A 20698-nucleotide genomic window follows, 5' to 3' on the forward strand; every position below is an offset into this window, starting at 1 on the left:
CGCGTGGTGGGTGGGGATGGGGCCTCATGCGCACAATTTGCATCCAAAAAGTGAAAAAAATCGCCGGCGATAATTCCTGTGGCGGTGGTTTTTGTTGGTTATTGTGTCCCCGTAATATTAATATTTTATTGTTTTTGCTACACGCACGATCGCGTTAAACAACACCGCCCCGATTGCAAAGGTACGATCCTCAATTCGCGTTGTGTTCGTCGTCGGTCTAATGTGCAATGTTCGTGCGCGCCAGGCAAGGCGGTGGTGGCTGCATCGGGGGGGCCTTGGGCCACAGAGAGAGAGAACAACAAAAACAATAACAACAACAACATTTGCCGCATTTGTACGGGGGGAGGGAGTTTTCATGCCCACTATAATTGTTATCGGACCTTCGATAACGACGTGAAATCGTTTCGAATTGTAAAGACTGTGTTTGAGTGTGCAATGCACGTGTGTGACATTCATAATCGATACGTTAAGCTATCGTGTCTGTCTGTCCGCTTGATACAATATATATTACCAGACCTTCGATAACAAGACGTAACGCAGTTTAGAATTGTCGCGAATGTTGTTGAGTGTAAGACGTTTGCGTGTGGGTATGTAATGTGCGTGTGTGTGTGTGTGACACATTCATGATCCGTTAAGCTCTCGTGTTTGTCCTGATTATGATGGTTGACATTACTAGCGAAAGGTCAAACTCAGATTGTAAATGTTGTGGATTTGCTATCCAACACACAACCGGTGTTGCTGCTGTACTAGTGACGAATTGCCCACGTTCTGTTTACTGGTTGGCTGTGTCGGGTGGTGGCGGGTTTAACGACACAACATTAATATAATAAGATAGATAAAAGGGTAAACAACAATTAGCATATTTTGCTGCTGGCAAAGGAGGTTCCAATGGTGAACATTTATATATTTACGCGATCTAACCCAAAAAAAACTCTATTTGTGTTAATGTGTCTGCTTGGGGCTGGCGATTCCTGTTCGGTTTAATCATTTACACTGTAATTAATTCACGGAATGCGAAGAGTATTTGATTTTTGTATTCTTTTTTTTACTATTTAACGGATAATTATTTTACGAGCGAGCTCTATTAATAGTGTCTGCATGCTATGCCATACCTGTCAACCCCTTGTTAGTGCTCTTATTTATTACAGTCCAATTCAGATCTTATTGGTCACCCCGTGTGCGCCTTATACATTTCAGTGTTCATCATACAACGTCCCATCATCACACAAATAGACCATATTCTTGGTTCTTTCGGTAAAGTCACGTAGAAGGGAAATAATACAATAATAAAAATAGAAAACAATAACATTATCACGACGTTTCCACTGCAACACAAGCAATCATCATCAGGTGTGATGATTCATCAGGTGTGATGATGATTGCTTGTGTTGCAGTCAAAACGTCGTGAGAATTTTATTGTTTTATATTTTTATTATTTCCCTTCTACGTGACTTTACCGAAAGAACCAAGAATATGAATCCCTGCAGTCACGAAAGCTTTAAATAAAAACACAAATAGACCATGTTTTGTTTGTTTTGCCCAATATTGAAACGGCTGTACGCCTTATGGACCTGAAAACTCAATTTCCCTGTACAAGAATAGGGGGTAAACCGCATGGGTTGTACAAGTTTGCTGTGCCTGCATCCCCTGAGCTTATTCAGTGTAATCAAAACAACCGTACAAATGTATAATTTTGTTATTGTAGTCAATGAATGAGCGATTTCATCGATTTATTAATTCGTAAGTTAGATGCTTTTTTACGTTGTTAAATTTTGTAAAAGAATGCGTGAATAAATTAATGGGAGATTAATTGGGTTAATTCATTTACCTGCCTCACCTGCCCTGCCTATAAAACGCATTAAGTGTAATTTCTTATTTAATTCGACATTTTAAATGCATACAAATATATATTTTTAAAGAATATTAAAGGTGTCTCACATAACTGGCCACTGCATGGTATACTGTACTGGATATATGTATTTCCCTGCCAACATCATATCACTGCCAATGTACTACTCTTGGCAACTTCAATAACAACACGGTAATATGCTAATTATATTGAGACGTAGTAGTGTAAGCACTTATATAATGTACATAAATACACATTTTAATGCAGTCCGTTGAAAAGCAGTGCTAATTATCAATTAACGCTGCCTTACACGGTACCGCTGCCGTAACTGCCCCATGTTATCGATACTAAATTCGATTTCAATTGTGTTGAGGGTGGATGTGAAAAAAAAATACACCGTGGCAAAGGCGCAATTATGCCGCACCTGGCATTTTCGTGGGTTTTTTTTAATTATTAAACGTAATTGTGCGTTGCACTTGTAAGCACACAAAAAGGTCACGCTCATGAAGACGACGTCGGTGGTTAATTTCACTTCGCACCATCACCACCGTGATGTTTTATCTCGGTTTGTTCTAAACGTGGATTGATTGGGGGGTGGCGGGGGGGCATCTCCACGCGCGTGGTGTGTTGATGGTGACGCTGGTGATGATGAGAACCAGTGTCAGGTTCTCTCCGAGTTTATTAATGGCAACCGTGTCCTAGACCGGCATGTACCCCCCCCCACCCCCCCAGTTCGTCGTCACGTGGCCCCGTTTGGCTTTTGTCCTGTGAGCCGTGGCGAAACGAGTGGCTTATTCCAGGGGGGGCAGTGAGTGGCTATGTCTGGCTTTTCCCACCAACCCACCACCACTCACCCCTCCCTCTCTGGCTCCTGCTGATCCCCAAACCTCTCGCTTGCGGATGAGTCAGGGAGGTTGAAAAAAACCAAGCGAGAGAGGTGGTGTTGCTGCTGCTGCTGCTGTTGCTGCTGCTGCTGCCATGGCCGTGGACCTGGTCGTCAGTGGCAGCAGGCCCGGCACGGGGAGCCCCAAAACGGCCCGCGCCCGCTACCGCGTGCGCTCCGAGGCCTCCTTCGTGGAGGAGACCCTGTTTGGTGACCCCTCGGGCCGCCCTCTGCCCTACGTGAGGCCTTTCGAGGCACCGTGGGCTGGGTCACCGCGCCCGACCTCGGCACCTTCCACCGTGCCCTCTACTCCGAAAACGCCGAGCGGCAGCGGCATGCCCATGACTCGGAATAAGTACAGGTACGACAGGTGAAAACGATGGGGTTTGTGATCCGTTTTCGTGTTTGGTGATATCCCACTAAAATAACTGGAAATTGTTGCAGATTTTTTTTATTAACCGTGCCTCTAACACCAATATTAATACTGGAACGTAGAGTCGGTACGATTCACGATTTTCAATCGCCTATTGAGATGAAATTACAGGGTGATACAAAAAATGGGGCTTCTATAAAAAGATCACCCAATGTCACACGTAACCACAAATGCCTGTCCAGTAATTAACTGATTAACGTTCTTTCAAGCAATGCATTGCCAATTTTCCAGTGGATATACTGTACTATATTAATAAGATGCCAGAAACTGGTTTGGTAACAAGAAAACACTGCATGTGATGCTGTTAAATAATATGCGGTCGGGGAACGATTCAAGTGGCAGATTGAACGGCTTTCTGCTAGGGACTGCTGTCGAATCGGATGATTTTCAGCAGCAATTTGGAGTGCAAATTTCCTTTCGTATGGCCCATTTTAGTTTGCATGGGAGTGTAGTTAAAACATTCAATATTATACCTTAAACGGTTGGGCTGCATAAATTCCAGTTTTACTTACTCGATCTGGATTTGTTTTGTTGACTAGAAATGTGTTTATAATCGGTTTCTAGAGTTATAAGTGCATTGTTTGCAACCATCATTAATAACACTGCTTCGTAAGATGCTAATTAATATTACGTAAGCCAACAAGGATACAGTAGTCGACAAACAAGGCACATTTAATGCTGTTAAACTTTGGCCAACTTCCAGCTTGGCCAAAGGCCTGATTGTGCCTGGAGTGAATTCATTAACCATGGTAACGAGCGGATGTTAAATGAGCTGGCATTTTAGAATTGTTACGGTACACTTTAAGCCAGTTTTATTATGGACTGGTGCAGGTTTTAAATAGTTAAACCTTGCACTCATCAGCGATGTCATTGGTTTAACCCGTCACCTGACCTACCCACTGCATGTGATTATGCATGGACTCCTCAATTCTTGCACTCATTTGCATCATATGGTGCATGTGAGAATCAATTATATGCACAGATTTAATATGAAAATAATATTGTTATATATAGGCTACTATTGGGGCAAATAAACCTGTGCAAACAATATATAATACATGAGAAAAAGTACAAACTAATCTTTAAAAATGATACGAAAATCTACTCTCAAATAGACTCAAAATATCGAATCTTGGCAATTTAATCTCTGGGTGTTGGGGGAATGAATCGCTACATGCCAAGTACATGTCACGAACCCTGAAACCGCTTTCCAGTTCTTGCCAAAGCACTGCTTGCACCCGTCTGATGCGCACCGCACGTCGGCAAGGACGCGCGTGAATCTTGGCGGGCACTGAACTCGTGTGCTGGTTGCGCAGGCTGGTGAAGCACTCGCCCACGTACTGCGACGAGATGCTGTTTGGGGGACCGCTGGCCGACTCGGGCTGGGATCCGCCGTGGGTGTCGCGCGAGGAACGGGGTGTGCGCATCAAGCCGCTGCTGTGGACGCCTCCGTCCTACCGGCCGCACCGCGCCGAGAGCGAGCACAAGAAAAACTCTCCGCCGCTCAAGGCCCCGCACAGAATGGCTCCCCTGGAAACGGCACCCATCGACGGGCGGCCAAACTTGGGCTCTGCCACGGCGTCGACAAATGGACGCGGCGCGGGCAGCGGCAGCAGCCACAAGTCAAATCAGCCGGGGAAAGAGAAGCACCATCGGACTGTGAGTTTGGGAGCGCACGGGGTGGCGGGCGACCTCGTGGTTTGCGGTTCTCGGCCCTCGTCTGCCCGCGGGGACTTTGCGAGGCCGCGGCTGGATGGCCGGCGAGAGTCTGCGGCCTCTCAAACGGAGGTGGTTCGGCCTGGGTCTGCACGCAGGCCACAGTCGGCGCGGCTGTACGGCTCGACGGGTTCGCTAGTGGCAGTCAGGCCACCCTGGAGGTGAAGGGCCAAGATAAAAGGTGGTGGCCAAATGAAATTGGGTTGTCGATTTGCGAAGCATATGTGGCACCCGCAAAACAAACGAGCAACGGTCAAAGGAACAACAAAGGCAAAAGGACATCTTTGTGAAATTTTATCTGTAAAACAGGGTTCTTTTTGAAACAACGGTTTCTAAATATTACACGAGTACGTCTTGATATTTAAAATTACTGGTAGAAAGACACTTTAATGAACAAAAGTGTAAGAGTAACAATTCCAAAATGTCAGTGAAGTTGTCATTTCACTGTTGTGTTCCTTAGCTTGATAAGTTAACCCTGCTGAGGCCATCATACAAATGGGATTTGTACTTTCAGTGCAGTTTTGCCGTATGTACTTTGCATTATAGTTGTGTTCATTCGTTTTTAATTCCGTTATTTTTCTTGTATAGATTGCCTTTAACTTTCCTCTTCAGCACTTTCAGGCAAGTGAACGTGAATGACTACTGTATTTAAACTTAAGCTTCGTGATTTGAGCTGCTACATTTCAACATGGCGTTGCATTGATCAATAGGCAGATTATAAAAAGGTGTGGAAATATTGTTTTTAATTGTGAATAAAACATGTGCCAAGACATTTTTTTAAAATGTCAATTTGTGTGTTGCTATGGTAATGCCGTTTGAGACCAACCTATTAGTGTCATTTTGCAGTGAAGGAATGTGTCGAGAGTTTGGCACAAGACGCTGTGTGTATGCATCCATGTGTCCTGGAGCCTGACAGCTCGGGTGAGGTGTGAGAAATAGTATTTGCAGAACAAAGTAACAGGTTTTTAAATGTTATGCAACCTTACCGTTTGTAGGCTTTAAAAATAAACAAACGCTGGCTTTACAATAGTTGCAGCAGAAAAATACAGTGATCGCACACATACAAAACATTCATCGGTGATAAAAAAAAAATCTTAAAACTAGGCTGCAGTATTCAAAACACGTAAAACACAGCACCGACTGCAATAATTGTTAATGTGCAGCACAATTAGATTGCTTTCGCTTTGTGCACTGGCTATTTCCATATATAAATACAGTACAAGCCATTTGTACAAAATTATAAACAAATCAAGTGTCATTCAAAATAATGTAGACGTTTAATCTTGCTTAAAATCCAAACCTAACCCTACATTTCAAAAGATGTTCTTGCAACTTAAACATTCTTTACGTTCATGGCTAACAAAATCTACTTGCATTAGTGACCTAAATTCTCTCGCATGGAGATAACATGAAATCGCCCGTCCACTGGCATGTCAAATCTCAGAAGTAAAAACATAATAATTTCGCTGGGACAAATTTAACGCACGCTAGCGAAAGCAAGCGAAAACGAAAGTCCCGATTGCACCACGTTAGTGAACGTAAACACAAACCACGAATCGCGCTGTTGATCGACTTAAAATCTAATGATCTGGAACTCTGTGAGGAGCGCGACGGTGAGGAAAGCGAGGTAAAGTGCAAAGAGGCAGACCCCGTATTTGCGCGTGAGGTAGAATCCCTGCAGTGGCAGTGCCACGAAGGACAGCACAAGGCTGATGCCAAGTGACACGCACAGCACCCACACCAGCGGTACATCCGGCACCAGCTGCACCGTCGAGAAGGGTGGGGGTGGCACAATAAGACGCACAAAGGGCACAACATTACGCGTGTGTGTACATGTACAGCCCTTTTTTGTTCCAATCCACAGCAGGATGAGTGCCGTCCCCATGCTGTGCGGATCGTGGGCGGTTAATCGACCATACTTCACCAAGCTGGTCAGTTCGGGTTACAGATGTTTGAAAATAAATGTAAAAATTTAACTAAACAGATGTGCTCACTGGTGTGCCATACCTCATGTCTAAACCGTTTTGCATCAATTTTGTGTGTATACATAAACATGCACAGCCCTTTTGCCAATCCACTGCTGGATGAGAGCATCCCTGTGTTGTGCTGGTCATAGCGGGCCACTGCATCGTGTACTTTCAGGTGTTTCTACGGCAGTCGAACACCCTTCGTATATTAGGAAGCCACTGAAAGCTATACATTTTAAAATCTAGATTGAAAACTCATTTCTTTAGAACTGCTTTTTGTGTTTAGTTTGTCCTTCCCCCACACCTCCGATTAGTATGGTTGGCTATGTACGGTGTGAAAGAAGTTCAATGTACATGGTGGTTATTTGTCAATACTTTACCACGCTGGTCAGTGCGAGTTGACGGGCACGGAGTGTAAGACTTTGGAGCATAGCAGAGTACAGAAATCGATTTTGCTACACTCCATTCTGCTGACAACATAGCCATCCAGCTGCCTGCAACACCCGTTTATGCATTGGGGCTGCCTATCCAAGCACTAACCAGGCACGGAACCGCTTGGCTTCTGAGATATAACAAGATCAGGCGCAATACGGGTGATGTTTTTTAACATTGTGCGACTAATTATTAGGCATGTCAATCAATTCCTACGCTCGCATATAACAGTATAGGAGAACGGAATATTTTATTTTATTGAATCATGACCCGTCAAATCACGACGATAAAGCACAGGGATGGCAAAACTATGATATCGTGAAAAGCCATAACAGTTATGGTCCAAGCGTTCTGAACGTGTTGTGTGCACGGCCATACCTGCTGCACGTGAGAAGGGGGCATACTGAGCAGGCAACCCAGCCCAATCCCCACCAGGATGTCTGTGCAGACAGTTAAGGCTGCAAATGAGGTCTCCTGCTGCCCTCCATCTCGTCCTAGACATAAACACAAATATTCCCGTATAGCTGGGCAAGACTGCCGAGGCAAGTGCTGTTAACGAGCACACCGATTGAGGCTGACACGATGCGCAAGAGAGGTTGGTGTGGATGGCACCATGTCCAAGCCACCTTTGACTCCCAAGTGCTGATATTCATGCTGCACCAGGTACTTATTTATGACTGACCATTTCAGGTATAACTGGCCTAATGTTAACTGTGGCTTGGAATTTAACCCATATTACTGGGTTTGTAGCACAGTGTAAGAACCACTGCACCACCACTGAGGCATTTCTCTTATTTACTATTCAGCCACACCTGGCTTTCAATTCTGAATTAAAATGACAACGTTCGGTTTTAAAACTACAAGTTCCAAACTTTCCCAGACACACCATGCACAGACTAAAATGCAAGTGTCATTCAGAATGTGGGCACAAATGTTGCAATTTAAGAACATATGTGTTTGAGTTTGTTTATTTTTAAGCGAGATTGATCGGGAAAGAGTTTCTTGTTTTTCTCATTGGAAAGCAAAAATAAAAAGTGCTATAAAAGCAAATTCTTGTATTCACTTAATCTTAAAAAAAACGGCTAAATACTTCCCATACGCTAAATACGTGAGCCACCAAGTCTGCCCTCTTATGAAAGGTAATAACTCGGAGCACGAAGCACAAGGCCTGAAAACAAATCACGTGCCCTCGTGATGTGGTAGAGGAACTGTGAAAAATTGAGTCATTCAGGTATTTCGAGATACGTTTGAAAAAAAATACCCTTTCAAAAAAAATCCTTTTATATACAAACGAGTTCTGGATGCACGCTTGCCTGCCAGTCGGCTGTTTTCACTTCGATGTCTCTCCAAGCCATTCCTTTTCCTGTGTGGCCCTTCCTTCTCACTGACAATAACCCCTTTTCAGGCACAACTTGCACAAAATGAAATACAAATCCTCTAATCATCGCAATCGTGCAGCCTAATTCAAAGGGACGCAACTCGTAAAACGTATCTTGTGGATACGTACCTAGGCTGTGTGGTACAAACTGTCTGACGCAAGTGCATAATTGCATTAATTATCAAATATATTTTAGGTTATGGTCAGCAGCACTGTAGAGATGTATTGGAAAGTATGGAAATGATCTAGATCATGTATGGGAGTGATGTCTAAGTGAAATCCGTGGTATAATAATGCTCTTGACTATGTCTTTGAGAATGCCTTTTTGAAAACAACTGACACTTCAAACTCATATCGGATAGCCTGTGACATATTTTGCAATTAACGTATATCTGCAACATGAACAGTTATTTGTTATTAGAATCGCATCTTTAATTACAAATGACGCGATTGGAGAAAAGGATACTGAAGACGATGCCACCAAAGCACGCGGAGATGGCCATCCGTGGGTAGCCTTGTCTTGCCATCGTGATGTCCGCCACGAAGTCTGCACATGTGCGGGGGACAGTGGTTAGGGGGAATGGTGCCATATATTTGACCACAAAACAAATTAGATCTTCTGGACAATCAAAAGTGCAGTGTGACGGGCACAAGTGTGGCACCCTTGTGGTGTGTTGGATTTCAAACGCTTGGCCGTGCTTACAGTGTCGGTGTGTTGACCAGGAAAGGTTTATCTATCTGAATGAACATCAATCCGACACCGCACAGAGCTTTGTCAGTCTTGCCTCACCGGGTGGGTGTTTAAAATCATAGGGGTTTACCCGAGGTCACCAACTATGCTGCAATATATTTTAATTTGCATGTATGTACAGTGCAGGACAGATCTATGCATTATTGTGGTGCAGCAGCCTGCAGCTTTATTGCAGTATAGCGTGGCGCCGCGCGGCATAGCATGGAGTGAAGCGACACGGTTATGTGGTGTGGCATGTGATGCGACGTGGAGAAGTGAAGCGTGGCGTTGTGCGATGCGTGGAGTGGCATGCGCCGTCGCGCTGCAGCATAGCATGGAGTGATGTGACACGGTTGTGGTGTGGCGGTCGCACGTGATGCTGACGTGGAGAAGTGAAACGTGGCGTGTGGTGCGTGAAGTGGCGTGCGGCGTCGCGTGGCGGCGGGGCTGCGACTGTGCTGTGCGGTGCGCTGTGCGCCGCAGCGCCCACCGGGCACGCTGTTCCCCCAGGCGAGCAGCGTGAGACCCAGCACGGTGCTGCTGATGCCGAACACAACGCCGAACGTCTGCAGCAGGTTCACCACTTCGTTGGCAATGGCGTTCATCCAGAGGGCGCTCACCACGAAGCCCACAACCGCGAACGCCTAGCGGGTGCGGGTGAAGCGCAGAACCAGCTCTCAACATTAAGGTTTTGGGTTCCGAGTTATTTACTATCAAATTTGACGCAATGTATGTTGAACTTATTTCGCACCGTACGTAGCCAATCGGAGCTGTGAGGATACAATTTCACTAGGAAATGGTATTTTCAGGATAGAAAATGCAATGGAAATGCAAACTTTCACGCTGTGGTTTAGTTTTTTTGTCTCATTTTGACATCTCATTTGTATTGTTTCTTACATTTCGTTTTGATTGACTCATTACATTATTCCATTCGTTGAAATATAACGCTTTCAAATAATTTTAGAAAAACGGTAAACCGATTCGCACATGGACAGTTCGATGCGTGTATTGTGTGAATAAGAATTGACGAGTCAATGCAAGAAAATATATACGCCTCCTTTTCCCATGATGCACACATCCCACTGTTTTGTACAGGGTCTTCAGATGTACTCTATATATACACACATTTTAAATGTAATGCTATATGAAGACCTCGGGCTAACGTTAATCGCGATACCTAAACATGGTCTTGGCACTGTTTAACTTCTTCCTTAAATGGGCTGCTTCCTGCTCACCAACTAATCTCATGGCCTTCACCTGACTCTTACCACTTCTGTACTGAACAGTGTTAAGAAGTCCGCTCTCGTCACTGTGCAAACCGATGAGGAACATCTTACGAAATATTGCGGTTCCCCGCTCGATGACAGTGGTCGCGCGCTTGGGTAAGTTGACAATTTATGGAAGTGTGCACGCAGTGTGAGGCGTTGAGTGGCAAAGGACTCACCAGTTGAAAGGCTGGCGGTTGCTCGCTGGTCGTCATGAAGGCAATGACGGCCAGCAGGCCGCCAATAGCCAGTATCAGGCTCCAGAGGGGAAGGACACCACCCACAGGTAACATGAAGTCTGGACACGGGCACAGAAGCACGGGACGCATGCCGTTATTTGTTTACGGAATGCACAATATCAAGAATATGTTTAGATGATGATAATGTCATGGGACCTCCTTTGCCAGTAGAAAACATATGATAACAGGTGTTAAGATGTTGGTTGGTGTGGACCAATCAGTTTCAAGGACAATGCATATGTTGTCAGTGTTTTTTGTTTGCATTCTGACCACAAGCATTGTGGTTAATGCAGACGTGATTCCTTGTAAAAGGTTTCAGTTTGGTGTTTTAACATCTTAACACCTGTTTTGTTGCCAGAAAAAAGGGACAAACCCTATTATCATGATGATAATGGTGAGGGAGCAGCATTAGGTGAGAGCTTGACCTCAGATGTATGTTTTGGAGCTGCTAGAACAGTCTTGATTTGAAGCTTTCGTGACTGCAGGAATCCATACTCTTCGGTTCTTTCGGTAAAGTCAGATGACGGACGCTTGTGTTGCGCCCGAAACGTCGTGATTTATTTTATTTTATACCTGCTAGAACAGGTGATAATAAAATAAAACTCGGCACTTGAGGACACTATAGAAAGCATGCAGCTTCTGTGACGGTGATACATATCTCGGCTGTGTGTTGCAGGATGTCCAACACCAGTTTGAAGCTTCATTAATGATTTTTTTTAAAAGATCACGATTGAGCACTACCATTACACTCGTGATATTACTGCATTGACGTATGAAAACGCACGGGAGTGATGTCATCGTGGCATCGCGAGAATGCTATGAGATTAGCGTTCGTAACATAAGTCAACTTTTGGTTTCAATGTTTAAATCTAGAGTTAAAACTAATTTCTTTTGAACTGATTTTGTGTTAATTTGTTATCCGTCTCCCACACCTCCGATAAGCACGGCTGGCTATGTATGATGCGAAAGAAGTTCAACATACATAGAAATGATCCAACTCGTGTGCAGAACCAAACTTTAATGCGACGGATTTTTTGTTGTTGTTCAGTCCTTTGTGAAAAGGCTGAAAACCTATCAACTCTGTACACCTGAGAACACGATTTAATCACAGGTGGGGGCTGAAACCCGGTTTCAAACCCAGGATGTCAGCCAACGCCCGGGCCCAGTGTTATGACCTCCGAGTCACCCGGACACCTCGCTGAAAAACATTCGACGAGACTAGGGCAAGCGTTTGGCTCGGCATTTTAGCGCCTTCCACAGTCGCGGGGACGGGGGGGGGGGGGGTCACGAGTCGACTTACAGAGCCCCCCATTCAGGGAGTAGAGAGCGGCCAGAGGTCCCGTTATCAGCTGCAGGCAGTTGAGTGGGCGATTCCACTTGCGGTCCTCACGCATCACATTCATGACGGGCACCGTAAGAATCAGCAGCAGCTCCACTGGCAGCTGCGGGGGGGGGGGGGGGGGGGGGGGGGAAGAGACCGTGATAACTTGTTGCGGAGGCAATAGAGACGGCGATAACTTGTAACGGCAGCAGCGTTAACGAGATTAGTATCGCATGGGACAGTGATGGCGCGGTGGAATTGGCCCAAACATCCTCCTGCGCAGGACCTCCTGAAAATCGGATGAGACTCAGGCTTTCCTGGGTAAGACAGAGGGCACTATTGTGGTGGTGGGGGTAAAGTATGGGTACTACTCCCATCTTTTCCAAGACGTATGGCCAGTGTAGAAAAATAGGCCAAAAACACCCGGTGAGAGACCCTTCCGCAAATCTTGGTGCGAGCAAGAAATTGCAGGGCTGCACCTTTACAATCAGTTTAACACGTAGGCCTTTGCGATCGTTTTCCATAATAAAGGTTTTTTTGGGTTAGATTGCGTAAAAATATAAACGTGTCGTTAACCAACCACCACCCAACGCAGCCAATTAGTAAGGTTTGTCACGTAAACAAAACTTGCTAATTAGTTACTACTTCAGCACACCGGTGTGTAGGAGATTAAACCCACAACCAGCTGATGAAGCCGGTTATAATCACCAGCGACACGTCGTACTCAAATTGTAAATGTTGTGGGAGTTTTGCTCTCCAACACACCAGTGTGCTAAGGAAGTAACTAATTGGCACATTTTGTGACAAACCTTAAAAATTGGCTGTATCGAGTGGTGGCGGCTTAACAACACATTTATATTTTACGCAACATAACCCAAACACATTTTTACCCTGTATGGGTACGTGGCCGAGCGTCGAACGGTACGCTCGGGGAATGTCTCCCAGCCTCACCACGACGACCTTGAGAAACTTCCAGATGCATCCTCGCCGCCTCCACTCCGCGAGGTCGAGCGGCGACAAAGAAAGCAGGAACCGGTAGAGCTTCCCTCCGCAGCCCAGCGTGGGGCTCGATGGAGCACCCAGCAGTGGCAGGCTCTCGCTCAGATCTCCCACCACTGCGACGGGGTCAGGGTTCAACTCCGGGTTAACAAAGTCACGGTAAAGTCAAAACGTTTCTCTTTATTCTACTTCCCTCCCATGGGCTTGTTGTCTATTTTGCCAAATACTCATAACAACCTTTTCAGTTCAATAAACATATTTTAAGTGTTACCGATGAAAACTTTAATAGTACTGTCTGTTGCTGGCTGCTTGGCACCTGTGCTCAGCAACCATGAATTAGATTAATAGCAGTACTGTATTGCAATAGGGAAACTTTTTCATCATGAGCAGCAGACACTCTCTGTCCACTGATGGATGAAAGCCTCCCCAGGTCGTCGGCATCCCTCAGTAAAACAATTTTTATTCTGAGTTGATCACTCCATCTCCGTGGAGGACGCCCTCTCAGGCATGTATAATTCATTTGGTTGCCATTCCTTCCTCGGTCTCGTTAATCTGCTATCATTCCTCCAAGAAACTGTGTCCTGCACAAACCCACACGTGTTCCTCCTTTTGTCAAGGCCAAGTAACCCCAAGGAAAAGCTGAGGTTTGCCGGGTGTTATAAATATGGGGAATTTTTTTATCAAAGAAATACATTTTGTTGCGATAGCGGAAGGTGATGCAACAAATGATTGGGACAATAACAGATGTGTTTGTTCACTATACAAGACTTGATTAGTGTATGTTAGAATTGTTTTACGCGGTCGGTTCATAGACACCGTGCAGGGCCATGGAGACCACAGAGTCTGTATCACAATGGTACAAATAATCGACTCTTGAGATTTGACCGCGACTGAATGTCAAACACATTCCTGCGGAGGGAGCTGGTAGGAACGTTGGGTTGCTCGGTCAATGGCCAGGGTCAACGGCGGCGTGGTGTATTCCGCAAATATGGCCGACTGTGAGGGCGGGCACAAGCCGGCGTGAGTAGGTTAAACGTTGAGTTTTATAAGGGCACCACGGGTGACCAGCCCCACCCCCTCCCCACCCCCTCCCCACCCAGCCCCTCCCCACCCAGCTCCTCCCCACCCAGCCCCACCCCACCCTCCCCACCCAGCCCCTCCCTGCACGACGGACGGCCACAATAATCCCCTGTGGGCTGGTGTAACCAGGAGGTTCCTACCAGTATTAGAATAGTATATTGTATGAGATCGTAAAAAAAAATCTCATGATGTTTTGGCCAATGTACCTACATTGTACTGATGTTGGTCCTGTCCCATGCTTCTTTGCAATGTCCTTTTTTATTTAAGGAGATGATGGCTCATTGTTGACGTGTTTCTATGTTTGGACCGGGGGGGCGTGCATCGGCAAACCTTGCTGAATGCTGGCGACACGTCGCCGAGGTTCGTCGTAATCATCGTCGCTGAGGTTGCCTAAAGCGGAGGAAAAAAAATTGCATCGCATCATTACCATCCTTTTGTCAATACACTGCTGAATGAAAGCCTGTCAATGCTCACAGGGGTTATCGAGCCGTACTTCACCACACGAGTCGGTGTGCTATGGTTAAAACTGGGTTGGAAAGAAGTGGAATCGTAGAAGTACAATACAATATTGGATTTTTTTGCACCGCCCTTGACTGCCCACCCACTTTACGCTGCAGCCTGTTTTACATCCTGCTCACCCGTCCATCCATTATCCAGTTTAAATATGCTTAGATTCTAAGGTCTGACAAAATCGGGTACATTTTGGGTGATTTGGCCATTGGCCATATTCACCTCGTAATACACATTTGCCAGAATAATTGTACAAAGCGGACAGTTTTTGGGTGTGTTGCACCAGGAGGAAAACCTATTTGTTTAATTGGTCCCACGCAAATCAATGTCATATGGAGCTGTTCCCTCAGTTGGGGGGGGCAGCCACTGGTGGGTGTCGTGGTTGTCCAAAACCCCCAATCTTTTTTTTATACATGACTTACAGATGCAACATTGTAACAAAAAATAATTTCGTATTTTTTGAGTCTGCGTTTTTCTCCCTTTCAATAAGGTGACGTAAAAGCTGATGATGCTAAACCTTTAAACAGTACACTCGGTACTCATTCACTATTAGCCAGTAGTTTTGTAGAATTTTGTATAGTTTTAATCTAAGCAGAACTCCTCTTATCTTGGCTAACGGGGGAGGGGGGGGGCAGAGGCAAACGTCATGATCTGCAATCTGACTAATAATGGGACTTGAACCGTTGACTTTAGTGAAGGACGCTCCTCAACTTCTAAAGTGTGGCTGTACCCCTGTCCTCCCCTCCCCCTCCGGTGTGCTGCGTGTGCGCGGTGCACATACCAGGCCCCTCGTAATCGGGCAGCGTGCCTTGCGAGAACCACGTGGCTTTCTGCCGCTTGTAAATCCAGCTGCCAATGAGCACCGTCGCGACGTAGCCTCCGTACAGGCCCAGGTACCCTTGGGACGTCGCACAAACACAACCAAGAACCAACCGATTAGCATGGTTGGCTATGTACGGTGCGAATGAAATTCAACATACATGTGATGAACCCACAAACAAGAAGTCTTATAAGGTCGCTGTGATTACAATAACAAAAGGCTTGCTTATGACAGCAACAATCCTGGCACGGGTTTTTATTTTTATAAGGGATGCGGAGTTGACCACATTAATAGAGCTGGTGTATTGAGCCAGCATGAAGTGTGCCTATTACTGGGTTTCCATTAACAAGTATATGAAATAACGCAACTTATTTGAATCTAAATATCCGTGATTCATTTGAAAACGTTTACTCGGTTACCATTTTCTGAAACGGAACTGTTTATTTTCAGTGGCTGCTATTGGCATCGTGTGCTGTGATATAAGCGTGTTTTTTTACAGTACACATTTACTTGACATGAAGGACCCACACACATCTTTGTCCGGTTTGTAAATAGGATACATTTATTCTAGATTTGAAGCTTTCGTGACTGCAAGGATTCATACTCTTAGGTTTTTTCGGTCAAGTAGGTAAATAGGATACATGTTGAACAGTCCTATTGACTTGAATAAACAGCGCTTATTCAAATGTGAATTGGAAACCTGGTACGTTGCATACGCATGGGACGGAGATCGCTAGCTTGCCATACTTCCGTTTGCTACGATGCAATTTGGATTGATACAGTGTCGTCTAAATGTCATGCTGGAAAGAAACGGACCATAGAAAGCAGGGGGGGGGGGGGGGTAGTTCCGGGATATGGGGGCAGCAGAGCAGAACGGGCAACGTACCGATTGACTCGCCCATGTCGATGTGACCCCGGTAGAGCACGAAGAACGTCCAGAACACCGCGACCAGGTAGAAGACAAGGTCACGCAGGAACGGGCGCGAAGGGATGAAGAAGTGGTCAACCCACGCCACGCTGCCGGCGACGATTGTCGTCACAAAGATCCCCGCGCCTGGGCACGTGACAACGGGGTCATGCACGGTGGGGGGGGGGGGGGGCAAGCAAGAAGTTGCAGGGCGTTCGACAATCAAATGTGTGCGCGAGGACTCTGACCCCGTGACGCGAAACCGCTCGTTCTGTGCTACCGAGCACGAGGATTAATGTTTCATCTCTTCTGAGTTCAAATAAAGTTTAGTGGCACGAATTGCACTAATTATTTAGACATTATGAATGCAAGGAACATTATCTTCTGTCTTATAGTATTTTATTGAGAACAACAAGTACTATTTTAAACTGTAAGCCACATGATTGCTGCATTTTTCGTACAACGGCTTTTTGTTTCATTTTGCTTGATCATTCGACCGTACGCTGCAATTTTTTACGCGCAATGTTTTGCATTGTTTTTTTGTGAGCTGTCTTATTTTTTAGGAGACTCTTGGTCTGTGGTGAGCTCTCACCTGTTTTTTAGAAACATTATACGACTACTATTCCTGATGCTACTACGATTTCTGAGCACACGTTGGCGCAGAGACACAGGCGACGATTTCTGAGCACACGTTGGCGAAGAGACACAGGCGGCGCAGCCGAGAAGACGCTGGCCCTCGCGTTTTCACAGTTGTCCGCAAATCACAGACGCACGTACCGAGCAGAGCCCCGATAGCCAGGCCACCCGTGCGGGGGTCGGAGAAGGCGGCGACGGCGCTGAAGACATCCGGAGCGCCGTTGCCAAACGCCAGCAGCGTCACGCCGTGCACCGAGAGGGCTGTCAAGGAACACTTCGATTGTCGCGCGCGGCACACGCAAGCCCACGGACTGAGACGAAGTGGCATCTTGTGTAACAAACCACCGTTTCTCAAAAACCTGATCTAGCACACGCATATCATTAAAATTATGCAGCAGATACTTATTCTTGAAAGCCTAAAAAATTAAGTGACAGTGATAAAGATAAACCGACAAATTAGTCCAGGGTAAATTTATCTCAAATTACCCACAAGTTTGAACTGCGATTTAAACAATGGTGATGGTATGTATGTTTTTGAAACGCTGTCGTTTCATCGAATGTGTTTCAAATTAATTTAGCTACCAAGACACTGCTAATTATTTGTTTGAAAGGAAAAGGTTAAGGTGCAAGTTTTTTTTATGTTCTTCAGAGCTTTGAAGAAACCAAACTAGCAAGATAAATTATATTCAAAAGACAGGAATGTTGCATTGTTCCAGTGGACATTGGTGTTCCAGGACCACAATTAAGAAATGAATTGAGACTAAGCAACTTGGTGTCCCTGGTATGGAGACGAAAAGATAGCATCAGCCATGCAGACATGTCCCTCCAGATCGGAATGAATCCAATTCAAAAGCGCAATTCAGCTGAATTGGTTAATTCCCAGCCTGAACTTCTGCCAACTTCGCTTGCAACAACAACGGCCTGGGGTGGCAATGGGGGTAGGCGCTGATGCTTGCTGGGTGGGCAAGGGAAGATTAAAAAAAACAGCCGTTAGAATTTTAACTTGCGAAACTGATGTGTGGGGACTCCCATCACGTGTTTATTCACAAACAAGCCTGAAACAACAGGGAGCCTGGAAAGGAATGTGGACTGCCCGTAAATAATCCGGTGGACTAAAGGAGAAATGAACGTGGAAGCTCCCAACCACCCAACCGTCGACATGGATTCACTGTACACGCTGTTGCTTTTCATCTCCTGGCCAGAGTCGCATTCCCACAATGCGATATTCGTGGTCAGTGATTTACAAAAAAGGTTTCTATGGCTTTTAGTTTTTACACTGGGGTATTGTCCCCTCCACCGCCTCTCCCCCCAGGCCATTCCCGCTTGCGCGTGTGTCCAGTTTACCAGCGGCAGATTCCCTATCGGAGACCGATGTGGAAATACACCCAGCCCCATGCCAAATAAAGCCAAAGGCCCTGCCGCTCGCTGATATTAGCGCGCACGCTCGCAGGCGCCGCAGGAAAAAGGATATTGCCACGTTGTGGCTGAGATGCAAGGAGTGCGAGATGGACTCCAGTGCCGGGCAGAAGCTGCGGGAGAGAGATGCACGTCCATTTTAAAATAAAACATTGAGGAAAAGGAGCGCAGAGTGAATTTGAATTGTACCCTCGAATATGAACGAGTTGTTGATTGAAACCTTTACGAATGAAACGTTGCCTTGTACCAAGTCGCCCTGGACACACCCAATCTCATCGGATCTCAGAAGCTAAGCAGAGTTGAGTGCATAGTACTTGGACGAGAGGCTGTCTGGGAATACCAGGTTTAGGTCGAGAGGTAATCAAATTTTGCCACAGCAATGCATTCTTGAATCTATCTGTGCAAAGCATTGAGTGTTTTCCCATTGTATAAATGGGTTTCTTCCTACACTGGCCAAACATCCTAATGCAGGACTCTCTTCAGTCTCAGGTTATCCTGTTTAAGCATTGGGCATAATAATTATATATATATGTGATCAGGTTGATTCGAACTTTGCAAGGGAGACTGAGGAGCAAGCTGATTCATGGCATGCCCACGTATGCACTTTATGTTGAATTTCTTTCGCACCCTACGTAGCCAACCGTGCTAATCGGAGGTGCAGGGGAAGGACAACAAACTAATAAATGTTGACTTAATGGGATAAGCAAGCCTGCTAATGAACAGTCAGATGGGTAGGGTTAATCAACCCTGGCCTCTAATGAGACGGAGTTAAAACAAATCCAGAAATTGGTTGTATTGAATCAATGCTGCTGAAATTGTGCACTCCCAGAAGGCCGATTGGTTGTGAATTTTTTTTTATGTGTGGTGACGGATATGTGAAAGAGACATTGTTCGCTCTTTTTTTTATTCCCCACAACAAGTGATATCCAAACCAGTCCTGGGGTCCCTCCTTCACCAAACCGCAATGACCAGCATAGTGAAGTATGGTCAATTAACCCCCACGAAACATGCCGTAGAGAGGCCTTCATCCAGCAGTAGATTAACAAAGGGCTGTACAATACACACAAGGTGATTTCTAGACCGCAAAAAGGTGCAATTGTGAGCACAGGATCAGTCCTCCCATCACAAGTCACAGTACTGTATCAAATATATTATTTTATTAGTTTAGTTATATTCTCCGCAACCATGCGAATGAGTATTTTGAGTTCTAGAATGAGGGTGGTCGCATCATTGGTAAATCTATACTCGCCTAATAGAGTAAAATTATTTTCCTATCACCGTCCCTGAATTGAGATGCTAATCCACTCCTTGGCAATGGTTTATCTAACTCGGTGGCTGTGTGATGGAAAGGCTGATAACTATTTGGTTTGTGGCAAAGGTTGATTAAACACAAAGGCATGGTCAGCTTAGTCCAGTTGAGCCAATTTGTCAATCCACTGCTGGAGGAAGGCCTCCACATGCAACCATATTGCATCACAGCTGGTCAGTGTGGGTTTATGGACTGGGTTGGCCAAGACCAGTTCAGATCACTCGCAACTGATATTACCCATAAATGGGAACTGATCTCAAGTAATTTGCGTCATAGCCAGCCCAATACAATACACAGTGGAACCGTCATATCACACGTTTACGACAGTTTCAAAATAACGTGCAAAAGTCAGTTACACGAGTTAATCGTCACGCTGAAGCTGATCGTTTCAGTGGCTACGGTCAGAGAGGGGGGATTGCAAACGGTAGTTAAAGGGAGCCATCTGCAGCGGCACATTAGACCCAGGGGGGGCGGGGCAGGGTGGCTTCTCATTGCCATTACCCGAGTGGCATTGGGGCACGGAGAGACGACAATGCCACGTTCTGTAATATCCACATTAATAACTGTTCTAGCAGAGTAGGCCGGGGCTAAGCCGACTCACAAGTTTTCGGCGGTCGTGGACGTGGCGACGAACAGCACGAGCAGCCACAGGCCCTGTGCGAGACGGAGGAAACGGAAATCGCAAGAAGATGTTATACTTAAGCGGAAGGAACTTTGCACACCTGCGTCAGGGGCCTGGCTTGCTCTAGTTTATCATTGTGAAGCGAGAAGGCAGGCAGCCACGTGAGTCGCATGCCATTAGGAAGAC

At 45.7% G+C, this 20698-nt stretch overlaps 2 protein-coding genes across 2 annotated transcripts in view; one reads left to right on the top strand and one right to left on the bottom strand.

The window, feature by feature from the left end:
• On the top strand, positions 1–5651 carry RITA1 (RBPJ interacting and tubulin associated 1). Its single transcript, XM_061561196.1, has 3 exons — positions 1–181; positions 2759–3093; positions 4482–5651. The coding sequence occupies exons 2-3, from the start codon at positions 2828–2830 to the stop codon at positions 5044–5046; spliced, it is 831 nt and encodes a 276-aa protein (XP_061417180.1). The 5' UTR covers positions 1–181; positions 2759–2827; the 3' UTR covers positions 5047–5651.
• Positions 5159–20698, bottom strand: part of SLC8B1 (solute carrier family 8 member B1) — a 21833-nt gene continuing 6293 nt past the window's right edge. Inside the window, exons 3-15 of the mRNA XM_061561194.1 lie at positions 20492–20544; positions 18637–18694; positions 17307–17412; positions 16509–16676; positions 15584–15700; positions 14623–14682; positions 13165–13328; positions 12193–12334; positions 10833–10951; positions 9879–10032; positions 9125–9205; positions 7659–7720; positions 5159–6643 (exon numbers count right to left, since the gene is read on the bottom strand). Coding sequence (XP_061417178.1) covers positions 6455–6643; positions 7659–7720; positions 9125–9205; positions 9879–10032; positions 10833–10951; positions 12193–12334; positions 13165–13328; positions 14623–14682; positions 15584–15700; positions 16509–16676; positions 17307–17412; positions 18637–18694; positions 20492–20544 — 1473 coding nt within the window. The 3' untranslated portion in view covers positions 5159–6454. The remainder of the gene's footprint in view (positions 6644–7658; positions 7721–9124; positions 9206–9878; positions 10033–10832; positions 10952–12192; positions 12335–13164; positions 13329–14622; positions 14683–15583; positions 15701–16508; positions 16677–17306; positions 17413–18636; positions 18695–20491; positions 20545–20698) is intronic.

This window comes from Lethenteron reissneri, chromosome 27 (genome assembly GCF_015708825.2).
Source record: "Lethenteron reissneri isolate LAM-NWPU_2019-01 chromosome 27, ASM1570882v1, whole genome shotgun sequence".
NCBI lineage: Eukaryota > Metazoa > Chordata > Hyperoartia > Petromyzontiformes > Petromyzontidae > Lethenteron > Lethenteron reissneri.